The following is a 12,520-nucleotide window of genomic DNA, read 5'->3' as shown; positions in this document are numbered from 1 at the left end:
TTAGATTCTCTGGCAACAGCTCTGGTGAACATTCCTGCAGTCAGCATGCCAATTGTACACTCCCTCAAAACTTGAGACATCTGTGACATTGTGTTGTGTGACAAAACTGCACATTTTAGAGTGGCCTTTTATTGTCCCCAGCACAAGGTTCACCTGTGCAATGATCATACTGTTTAATCAGCTTCTTGATATGCCAGACCTGTCATGTGGATAGATTATCTTGGCAATGGTTAAATGCTCACTAACGGGGATGTAAACAAATTTGTTCACAAAATTTGAGAGAAATAATATGTTTGTGCATATGGAACATTTCTGGGATCTTTTATTTCAGCTCATGAAACATGGGACCAACACTTTACATGTTGCATTTGTAACAGATGTGAAATGGCTAGCTCGTTAGCGGTGGTGCGCGCTAATAGCCTTTCAATCGGTGACGTCACTTGCTCTGAGACCTTGAAGTAGTGGTTCCCCTTGATCTGCAGGGGAACCACTACTTCAAGGTCTCAGAGCAAGTGACGTCACCGATTGAAAGGCTATTAGCGCGCACCACCGCTGACTAGCTAGCCATTGCACATCCGTTACACATTCATATTTTTGTTCAGTGTAGATAGCCAATTCAAAACAACGTGTAGCAGTTATCTCGCTAGTTAATTATAACTAAGCATTAATGTCGTTGTCGACTTTCCACCGGCACTAGCCTAAATAAATCTGCACCGTTGGAAAACTGGGATTACCCTCTATTAAACCGTAGCCGTGTAATTGCGACAACAAAAATGGTAAGAATTGACAAATGACTTGCTGTGCATCACAGGAGATTTGTGGTACCCTAACTGGGGAGAACAGGCTCATGGTAATGACTGGAGTGGAGTCAATGGAATGGTATCAAACACATGGTTTCCAGATGTTCGATGCCATTGCTCCGTTCCTGTCATTATTATGATCCGTTCTCCCCTCAGCAGCCTCCTATGCTGTGCATAGATATCAAATATGAATATTTGAGCCTTAAATAGAAACAGTTAAGCCGTGTTCACATTGGCAGTTTGAAGTGACTCAAATCCTATTTATTTGCATAATCTTAGCTTGCGACATGACGTCTGAGTGATAGGAAGCACAATCACCGCCACTAATCAGCCTACACCACTATGGCATACACCTGTTGTTACTATGACGACTAGGGTACTCTTGTCTGCAAATGACTGCTGTCTGAACACACACAAATCCGATTTGGCCACGCTGTTTGGACAGTCAGTAGTCCAAAACGGATTTGAAAAACAAAACTGATTTGAGCATTAAGGCCTGCAGGAACAAGGCTTTAGATACCTTGCTTTGAAGTATCCTACCTTATCCATCTGATCCCTGATTCATTGAAACAAACAAAAGTATTTGGTTGTAATGTTGCAATATTTTATATCAAGGGTGGCAACCATCCTCCAGGATACAGTGGTGGAAAAAGTACTCAATTCTCATACTTGAGTAAAAGTAAAGATACCTTAATAGAAAATGACTCAAGTAAAAGTGAGTCACCCAGTAAAATACTACTTGAGTAAAAGTCTAAAAGTATTTTTAAATATACTTAAGTATCAAAAGTGAATGTAATTGCTAAAATATACTTAAGTATCAAAAGTAAAAGTACCAATAATACAAAATTCTTTATAGAAATTCCTTATATACAGCCAGGGTCAAACGCCAACACTCAGACATCATTTAAAAACAAAGCATTTGTGTTTAGTGAGTCCACCAGATCAGATGCAGTAGGGATGACCAGGGATGTTCTCTGTTTAGTGAGTCCACCAGATCAGATGCAGTAGGGATGACCAGGGATGTTCTCTGTTTAGTGAGTCCACCAGATCAGATGCAGTAGGGATGACCAGGGATGTTCTCTGTTTAGTGAGTCCACCAGATCAGAGGCAGTAGAGATGAACAGGGATGTTCTCTGTTTAGTGAGTCCACCAGATCAGATGCAGTAGGGATGACCAGGGATGTTCTCTGTTTAGTGAGTCCACCAGATCAGAGGCAGTAGGGATGAACAGGGATGTTCTCTGTTTAGTGAGTCCACCAGATCAGAGGCAGTAGAGATGAACAGGGATGTTCTCTGTTTAGTGAGTCCACCAGATCAGAGGCAGTAGGGATGAACAGGGATGTTCTCTGTTTTGTGAGTCCACCAGATCAGAGGCAGTAGGGATGAACAGGGATGTTCTCTTGATAAGTGTGCGAATTGGACCATTTTCTATCCTGCTAAGCATTTAAAATGTAACGAGTACTTTTGGGTGTCAGGGAAAATGTATGGAGTAAAAAGTACATCATTTTCTTTAGGAATTTTGTGAAGGAAAAGTTGTTAAAAATATAAATAGTAAAGTACAGACACCCCCAAAAAACAACTTAAGTAGTACTTTAAAGTATTTTTTTTACTTAAGTACTTTGCACCACTGCAGGATAGCTACTGGGTGTGCAGGCTTTTGTTCAATCCCTGGTCTAACCGCGTTGTAGCCTAAACATCAGCTGCTCAACAGGACCTTGATAAGCAGACTTGGGTGTTTCAGGGATAGATCAAAAGCCAAGCCTGGACACCCAGAAGCTCTCCAAATGGAGGGTTGACCACATGTTGACAACATGTGACTAAGAGTACAGTTCTACTTTGTGGAGGTTAAGTGCCTTGATCAATGGCACAACGGTCTACATGGGATCAGACACCGCAGTCTTCCAGTGTCAATAATGGTTACTTTTTCATGTAGCCTCAAATAATAGTAATGGAAATGTGGTTAAGTCATGGAAAATGTGTATGAACCCTTAACAGTGAATAATCAAAGGGTAAATTCAATGAAAAATGCAGCTGGCAGATAATGCACTAACTGTATATATGTGTTAAGGTTGAACAGCTTTTTATATCATTTTAGTTTTGTTCAAATCAGCATCATTAATTTTTTTTTTTTTTTTTAAACAACAACAAATGAACCAACTTGGAAAAAGACAGCTGCTGCACTTCCTTCATCCCAAGTCAAGCACTGGAGTAGGCTTATTATTGAACTGGATTGGGAGATACCTAGTCAGTCGTACAACTGAATGCATTCAACTGAAATGTGTGTTCTACGTTTAACCCAACCCCTCTGAATCAGAGAGGTGTGGGGGGGCTGCCATAATCGACATCCACGTCTTCGGCACCTGGGGAACAGTGGGTTAACTGCCTGCTCAGGGGCAGAACAACAGATTTTTACCTTGTCAGCTCGGGGATTCGATACAGCAACTTTTTGGTTACTGGCACAATGCTCTAACCACTAGGCTGGCTGCTAAGGGCTTGTAAGTAAGCATTTCTGTTGTATTCGGCGCAAATACATTTTTATTTGATTACTAAACAGATCCATGGCTGTGCTATCTTTGTCTTTGAGGCCAAAGCTCTCAGTAAATTGCAAGTGAAGGGTTCCCTAAAATTCAAAGCTGGCTAGAGCTCTAGGAATCATGTCTGGGTAGGACTATGAATGGAGATATAACCTGCTCTCCAAATGGCACTCTATTGCCAATATAGTGCTTAACTTGACCAGGGACCTCTATTCAAAAGTAGTGCACTATATAGGGAATATGGAGCCATTTGGGATATACCCATATGACTCTGACACACCCCACCAACACAATAAGACTGTGTTCATTTCCCATTGGTGAATGTAGGATAATTACATATGCATTGTGTTTGATGGAGGTTATGGTTACATCACCGTGTCAAGAAGAGGTTACTTTAGGTCATAATGGCATTAGGGCGGTTCACCTGGTAAAATCACCCGCACAACAGCTTACGTCGTCTGATTCAACACAACCAATCAGCAACAGTTCTTCAACATGTGTTCCCCTCTGACCAATCCTACGACATGCCTGCAAAGTGAGTGAAAACCTTAGCAAGGCATCACGTCTGAAGTAAAAAAAAAAATATATATATCCAATTTATAATTTCCGGTCATTCCTATATGAGCTCATTGGGACGTCCCTAAACCCGAACCTTACCTATCATTTACATTCCCCTTGGATGATAGTGGCACAGATGGAACAATGAGCCAGATATTTCACTGGATGTATAAATGTGAAGAAACCGGTTGGCGTTTCCACTCACTACCAAATATGGTGATGAGAGGAACCCCAATAGCCCCAATTTCATCTCATCGATGAAACATTTGATCTCCATACGTTTTTCTGTTTCTAAATCTAGAGTCTGTAACAAACATAGTAGATGTTTTGTAGATTTTACGCTTTGCCAAATGTTTTAAAAATTGCGATGTTTAGGAGTGCAAGGGCGAATTTTGTTATTGTACAATACACTTCAGAGTAGGCGTTCCCATAACAGAAATATGCAAATAAACTCTAGAACACGCCAATAGGATCTCACTAGCTCGAGCTTGGCTCTGCCCACTTCCTTCCTTGTTCTGCCAACTATGATTAATTTGCTCCCATTAGAAAGGACAGGCTGTGATATATCTTGGGTTAGTTATAGAAATCTTTGATAGTGGGGTGACGTGTTCCCACCTTAAAACCTCCAGCTTTGTTGTATGGCTATAGCTGAGTTTTGGCGCCACCTACCTGGCAAGACACAACATGACAAGTCAGAACATTCATAGTATCACTGTCTCGTAATTGGGTGATTCTGCAACTACGGGCATTTCTATGTCGTCAGGTCAATTTTGGGGATTTTATAAAAAAATAAAATTTAACAAAAAGGTATTCCTTATATGTTAAGCTCACACTACAAGCGGTTCCACACTGCCAGGTTCCACACCAGTCGGTTCCACACTGGTTGGTTCCATGCTGTTGGTCCGCTCCATACTCACCACTCAGTTCAGTTCAGCCTGACCTGCTGTTGTTAAGTCTCTCGTGCCATTCATTCCCCTTCTCTCCTGTAGACCCACATGTACATTACTCTGCTGAAGAATCAACCTAACACAATCATCCCTTTATACACTTTCTGCACTAAACATTGACACATTTGCTTATTTATACAAGTCTGAATTAAAATGTTTTTATTTCAAAACAAAAATATATACAGCAAAGGATGGCAATGTAAGCATCAATGGATTGTATAAATATTTGTGCAACAAATAATGAGCACTGGGTGAGGTACTTCAATGCCTTCTGCTGCCACATGATGTTCTCTGTTTGCTCTCTCTGGCCAACCTGTTTGACTGACATCTCTTCAACCAACCTATAGTACACAATTAAACTAAATCACAACAGGGTGTAACATAGCACATCAGATAGTAAATTACATTACAAAAAGTATGTGAACACCCGCTTGTTGAACATCTCATTCCAAAATCATGGGCATTAATATGGAGTTGGTCCCCCCCTTTGCTGCTATAACAGCCTCCACTCTTCTGGGAAGGCTTTCCACTAGATGTTGGAACATTAATACAGGGACATGCTTCCATTCAGCCACAAAAGCATTAGTGAGGTCGGGCACTGATGTTGGGCGATTAGTCCTGGTTCGAGGTCGGCGTTCCAACTCATCCCAAAGGTGTTCGATGGAGTTGAGGTCAGGGCTTTGTGCAGGCCAGTCAAGTTCCACTTCCACACCGATCTCGACAAACGATTTCTATATGGACCTCGCTTTGTGCACAGGGGCATTGTCATGCTGAAACAGGAATGGCCTTCCCCAAACTGTTGCCACAAAGTTGGAAGCACAGAATTGTCTAGAATGTCATTGTATGCTGTAGCATTAAGATTTCCCTTCACTGGAACTAAGGGGCCTGAACCATGAAAAACAGCCCCAGACCATTATACCTCCACCAAACTTTACAGTTGGCACTATGCAGTAGGACAGGTAGCGTTCTCCTGGCATCTGCCAAACCCAGATGCGTTCGTCGGACTACCAGATAGTGAAGCGTGATTCATCACTCTAGAGAAGGCGTTTCCACTGCTCCAGCTCTCAAACATTTAATTTGAATTAGCACATTAGATCTAGACTAATATTTAGTACCTAAGTAATCATAGGCCTCTCCCAATGAGAACAAAACACTAGAATGGATCAGCTTTGGTGTGATCACTAGAATGGATCAGCTTTGGTGTGATCACTAGAATGGATCAGCTTTGGTGTGATCACTAGAATGGATCAGCTTTGGTGTGATCATTTTTTGGGCACAAACCCCCCCGAAAAAGAACAAGGTGGCGTGGGAAGGTCGTTTCTATGGCGATGCACAATTAGAAACTAAATATAGGATGCAACAGGTCAAATAAGAAATGTCTAAATTCCTTATTAAACAGGGGGAATAGCTAATTCCTTATTAAACACAGGGAATTACTAATTCATTATTAAAAATGGGGAAATACTAATTCTTTATTAAACAGGGAAATCGTCAACAACAACAACAAAATAGGGGGAGTGTAGCTTACGCACCACTTCCAATTCACAAAAATATTTCAAGAGATTTATTCATGGGTTTCTTTGTCATAAATCATATTTCAGTCGATTACTGCCACGTTCTTCAAATCAGCATGAAATGTCAAGTGTAACCACACCAAAGCTGTTTAGTGGTGTGGTTATTACAGTTTATACACAACAGAAGCCAGCACACTATAAACAGGGAGCAAAGCCAACAACCAGGACACACAGTTCTCATACAGTATCTCAATCACACAAGCTAGCTGACAGCAGTGGGCCGCTCTATAGTGACTAACGAGGACTGACTATAAAAATCCAGCAACGCCACAACAATCATCAAATGACATTCTGTTGTTGCATAGCTCTGGACCAGGGCGTAGTGCTGACACAGCTGAGTCAACAAGCTGCACGTAACACCCTGGATCAGAGCTAGTTGTTGCAGTGCTTTGGTCTGAAAACGTAACAAACTAAGAGATGGCACACTGGTCTGTAGAACACACTGGTCTGTAGAACACAGTGGCCTGTAGAACACACCGGCCTGTAGAACACACCGGCCTGTAGAACACACGGGCCTGTAGAACACACGGGCCTGTAGAACACACTGGTCTGTCAGTGAACAAGTACCAATATCAGCACTGTGGTACAGTATGTATTACAAAAGTGTATATAACTCATTCACTCTTCTTAACTATTCTAAAAGCAGCTGGACGTTGTGTGGTTTGTTAAGGAAAGATGAGGTAAGAAGGTGGACAATACAACCTCGCTCTCCCAAGTCTTCCCTTAGTGGGATGTGTTACCATGTTTAGAACTACTGACAGCCAAAGAATCCAAGCCCACATTGTTCAGAGACATGGCGTATCTTTCTCCACTCTCAAACACATGACATTTAAATCCTCAGCCATCTACATCATCCCACATCAGTAACCCCCATATATATATTTAACATCAGGTATCTTCCCATCAAGAAGCTAAAGGACTCAACTTGTTTAATAATATTGGGTGTTTTGCTGTTGATAACCACCACAGTAACAATAACTTGTCTTCTCAGAGAGAAGACCACCTCTCATCATCAGCCAAGTCAGAAACCTTTCAATCAGTCGGCTTTAGTCAAGCGAAAACCACACATCTACAATCATGTTTTTTTATCAAAGCACATTTCAACAGCTGAAAAAGAAATAAATATCTAATCTATAACATTGTGATCCATCCATATGATAACACTGAAGGCTGTTTTATCTTGGTGTGTTTTTTGGAGTGTTCCAAATGGCACTCTACTCCCTATATAGGGCCCTACTTTTGACAAGAGCCCTCGGGGCCCTCATAGAGCCCTCGAGGGCCCCTCAGAGCCCTCAAGGGCCCTTCATAGATCATAGGGCCCTCGGTTCCCTCAGATCCCACAGGGCCCGTAAAGAACCCATAGGATCTGTTCAAAAGTAGAGCACGATAGGAAATCAGGTTTATTCTAGAAGCCTTGGTGTGGGATCAGTGGTCAGACGCCCAGCTTGTTGGCGATGGTCATGACCACTTTGAGGATGGGCATGAAGGCTTGGATCTCGCTGAAGTTGCTGCTGGTGACCACAGCAGTGTGGACCTCTAGGCCACGCTGGTAGTTCTTGCCCGCCACACAGCGGCTGATCTCATGTAAACCCCCCAGGATGTTGTTAGACAGCTACAGGATGAGGGGAGAATTTAAGTTACTATAGGCATGTACACATTTCCTTTACAATCTGTTATGTAGTGGAGTAACTTGACTGGGTCTGTTATGTAGTGGAGTAACTTGACTGGGTCTGTTATGTAGTGGAGTAACTTGACTGGGTCTGTTATGTAGTGGAGTAACTTGACTGGGTTTTGTTATGTAGTGGAGTAACTTGACTGGGTCTGTTATGTAGTGGAGTAACTTGACTGGGTCTGTTATGTAGTGGAGTAACTTCACTGGGTCTGTTATGTAGTGGAGTAACTTGACTGGGTCTGTTATGTAGTGGAGTAACTTGACTGGGTCTGTTATGTAGTGGGGTAACTTGACTGAGTCTGTTATGTAGTGGAGTAACTTGACTGGGCCTGTTATGTAGTGGAGTAACTTGACTGGGCCTGTTATGTAGTGGAGTAACTTGACTGGGTCTGTTATGTAGTGGAGTAACTTGACTGGGTCTGTTATGTAGTGGAGTAACTTGACTGGGTCTGTTATGTAGTGGAGTAACTTGACTGGGTCTGTTATGTAGTGGAGTAACTTGACTGGGCCTGTTATGTAGTGGAGTAACTTGACTGGGCCTGTTATGTAGTGGAGTAACTTGACTGGGTCTGTTATGTAGTGGAGTAACTTGACTGGGTCTGTTATGTAGTGGAGTAACTTGACTGGGTCTGTTATGTAGTGGAGCAACTTGACTGGGTCTGTTATGTAGTGGAGCAACTTGACTGGGTCTGTTATGTAGTGGAGCAACTTGACTGGGTCTGTTATGTAGTGGAGCACCATGGCTGGGTCTGTTATGTAGTGGAGTAACTTGACTGGGTTAAAAGAACTAACTAACTGACATCATGGTACAGGAGTCGCGTTAATACAAAATTTCACGCAGGAAAAAAGATAAAACAAATAAGAAATATCTTGCTGCGTTTTGTACAGCAAATGTAAAATGCTTCTTATTGTAATTTCTGCTCGGCATCAGACTCATTTTGTGCTTCAGTTGCCCTTCTCCACTCGGATGAGAATTCAGGAACGGCGTTCTATCAGCCGATAGCGCTCTGACTGATGTGTAGCTACTTTTCACTTTTTACCCGTGTAGCCAACTTTTCTCTGGTAAAATACAAGATTAACTTCAAGCAAAACATTGGGAAATGTAGCTGGCTACATTCTTTCTATGCTAAACAGAAATATGATGGCCATGCATCGTTTTTAGCAAAAAAAGACAGTGCTTTTTAATTGTAAACTCATTTACTTGTGTGGCTGCCAGCCAAATGGCGTTCCACTTCTGTTGTCATTGATGAAAATGAAGCTATTTTCTGCCAGAATGTGTTGCAATAATGTATTTTCTGTGAAGGAAAACCATAGCTAACTATAACTATCCCTGATCACTCTATTCAAGCCCCAAAAAAACTCAGCTGACTTTGAATATAAAACGCAGGTGAAATGGTTTAAAAAGCAGATTTGTTTTGAAGGTGTCTGTTTTGAAACAGCAGATTTGTGAACTCTAAGGCTGGGCCCCGTGGTAGAGTATCTGCTACATGTACTCACCGTTTGCTCTCTCAGCTTGTCATACAGGTAACCAAGGCGTTTCGATGCATCGTCAAGTTTTCTTTTTGTTTGCTGAGAAGAAAAATATATATATAGAATATTAGGATGTCAGACTCGAACAGCAGCACCTTCAGAATGGCTCTGTGTCTTATGTAGCTATAGGTAGGCAGACCTCTAACCCCTGCCGGCTGAGTGGGTAGAAATTCTGTCTTTTGAATCACAAGAGCTGATACTACTGTCCTGTGTAAAGACTTACTGGGTCTTGTGCGGCTAGCTGGCAGCGTTGAACCAGGCTGTCGAAGGTCTGCTTGAGGACCATGTGCTCCGCAGGGATCTCTCTCTGCTCCACCCTCTCAGCCGGCAGCGCCTGGAGGAGCTGAAGGGACACAAGGGTTAGAGATCTGCCTACCTATAAGTAACTGGTATCCTGACTTTAGGGGTTAGAGATCTGCCTACCTATAAGTAACTGGTATCCTGACTTTAGGGGTTAGAGGTCGGCCTACCTATAAGTAAGTGGTATCCTGACTTTAGGGGTTAGAGGTCAGCCTACCTATAAGTAACTGTTATCCTGACTTTAGGGGTTAGAGGTCAGCCTGCCTATAAGTAACTGGTATCCTGACTTTAGGGGTTAGAGGTCGGCCTACCTATAAGTAACTGGTATCCTGACTTTAGGGGTTAGAGGTCTGCCTACCTATAAGTAACTGGTATCCTGACTTTAGGGGTTAGAGGTCGGCCTACCTATAAGTAACTGGTATCCTGACTTTAGGGGTTAGAGATCTGCCTACCTATAAGTAACTGGTATCCTGACTTTAGGGGTTAGAGATCTGCCTACCTATAAGTAACTGGTATCCTGACTTTAGGGGTTAGAGGTCGGCCTACCTATAAGTAACTGGTATCCTGACTTTAGGGGTTAGAGGTCAGCCTACCTATAAGTAACTGGTATCCTGACTTTAGGGGTTAGAGGTCTGCCTACCTATAAGTAACTGGTATCCTGACTTTAGGGGTTAGAGGTCAGCCTACCTATAAGTAACTGGTATCCTGACTTTAGGGGTTAGAGGTCAGCCTACCTATAAGTAACTGGTATCCTGACTTTAGGGGTTAGAGATCTGCCTACCTATAAGTAACTGGTATCCTGACTTTAGGGGTTAGAGGTCGGCCTACCTATAAGTAACTGGTATCCTGACTTTAGGGGTTAGAGGTCAGCCTACCTATAAGTAACTGGTATCCTGACTTTAGGGGTTAGAGGTCGGCCTACCTATAAGTAACTGGTATCCTGACTTTAGGGGTTAGAGGTCGGCCTACCTATAAGTAACTGGTATCCTGACTTTAGGGGTTAGAGGTCGGCCTACCTATAAGTAACTGGTATCCTGACTTTAGGGGTTCGAGGTCAGCCTACCTATAAGTAACTGGTATCCTGACTTTAGGGGTTAGAGGTCAGGCTACCTATAAGTAACTGTTATCCTGACTTTAGGGGTTAGAGGTCGGCCTACCTATAAGTAACTGGTATCCTGACTTTAGGGGTTAGAGGTCTGCCTACCTATAAGTAACTGGTATCCTGACTTTAGGGGTTAGAGATCTGCCTACCTATAAGTAACTGGTATCCTGACTTTAGGGGTTAGAGGTCAGCCTACCTATAAGTAACTGGTATCCTGACTTTAGGGGTTAGAGATCTGCCTACCTATAAGTAACTGTTATCCTGACTTTAGGGGTTAGAGGTCGGCCTACCTATAAGTAACTGGTATCCTGACTTTAGGGGTTAGAGGTCGGCCTACCTATAAGTAACTGGTATCCTGACTTTAGGGGTTAGAGGTCGGCCTACCTATAAGTAACTGGTATCCTGACTTTAGGGGTTAGAGGTCGGCCTACCTATAAGTAACTGGTATCCTGACTTTAGGGGTTAGAGGTCGGCCTACCTATAAGTAACTGGTATCCTGACTTTAGGGGTTAGAGGTCGGCCTACCTATAAGTAACTGGTATCCTGACTTTAGGGGTTAGAGATCTGCCTACCTATAAGTAACTGGTATCCTGACTTTAGGGGTTAGAGGTCGGCCTACCTATAAGTAACTGGTATCCTGACTTTAGGGGTTAGAGGTCTGCCTACCTATAAGTAACTGGTATCCTGACTTTAGGGGTTAGAGGTCGGCCTACCTATAAGTAACTGGTATCCTGACTTTAGGGGTTAGAGGTCGGCCTACCTATAAGTAACTGGTATCCTGACTTTAGGGGTTAGAGGTCAGGCTACCTATAAGTAACTGGTATCCTGACTTTAGGGGTTAGAGGTCGGCCTACCTATAAGTAACTGGTATCCTGACTTTAGGGGTTAGAGGTCGGCCTACCTATAAGTAACTGGTATCCTGACTTTAGGGGTTAGAGGTCAGGCTACCTATAAGTAACTGGTATCCTGACTTTAGGGGTTAGAGGTCAGGCTACCTATAAGTAACTGGTATCCTGACTTTATGGGTTAGAGGTCAGGCTACCTATAAGTAACTGGTATCCTGACTTTAGGGGTTAGAGGTCGGCCTACCTATAAGTAACTGGTATCCTGACTTTAGGGGTTAGAGGTCAGGCTACCTATAAGTAACTGGTATCCTGACTTTAGGGGTTAGAGGTCAGGCTACCTATAAGTAACTGGTATCCTGACTTTATGGGTTAGAGGTCAGGCTACCTATAAGTAACTGGTATCCTGACTTTAGGGGTTAGAGATCTGCCTACCTATAAGTAACTGGTATCCTGACTTTAGGGGTTAGAGGTCGGCCTACCTATAAGTAACTGGTATCCTGACTTTAGGGGTTAGAGGTCAGGCTACCTATAAGTAACTGGTATCCTGACTTTAGGGGTTAGAGGTCGGCCTACCTATAAGTAACTGGTATCCTGACTTTAGGGGTTAGAGATCTGCCTACCTATAAGTAACTGGTATCCTGACTTTAGGGGTTAGAGGT

The 12,520-nt window shown here is 42.8% G+C and overlaps 1 protein-coding gene across 1 annotated transcript in view; it reads right to left on the bottom strand.

Moving 5' to 3' along the window:
• Positions 1–6,287: 6,287 nt before the first annotated feature.
• LOC139569880 (protein transport protein Sec31A-like) overlaps positions 6,288–12,520 on the bottom strand; it is a 6,476-nt gene continuing 243 nt past the window's right edge. The window contains exons 2-4 of the mRNA XM_071391202.1: positions 9,838–9,957; positions 9,582–9,653; positions 6,288–8,024 (exon numbers count right to left, since the gene is read on the bottom strand). Of these exons, the coding sequence (XP_071247303.1) occupies positions 7,845–8,024; positions 9,582–9,653; positions 9,838–9,957 (372 nt within the window). The 3' untranslated portion in view covers positions 6,288–7,844. The remainder of the gene's footprint in view (positions 8,025–9,581; positions 9,654–9,837; positions 9,958–12,520) is intronic.

This window comes from Salvelinus alpinus, chromosome 3, assembly GCF_045679555.1.
Source record: "Salvelinus alpinus chromosome 3, SLU_Salpinus.1, whole genome shotgun sequence".
Lineage (NCBI taxonomy): Eukaryota > Metazoa > Chordata > Actinopteri > Salmoniformes > Salmonidae > Salvelinus > Salvelinus alpinus.
The sequence above is the reverse complement of the archived record's forward strand: the minus strand, read 5'-3'. Positions and strand labels throughout refer to the sequence as shown.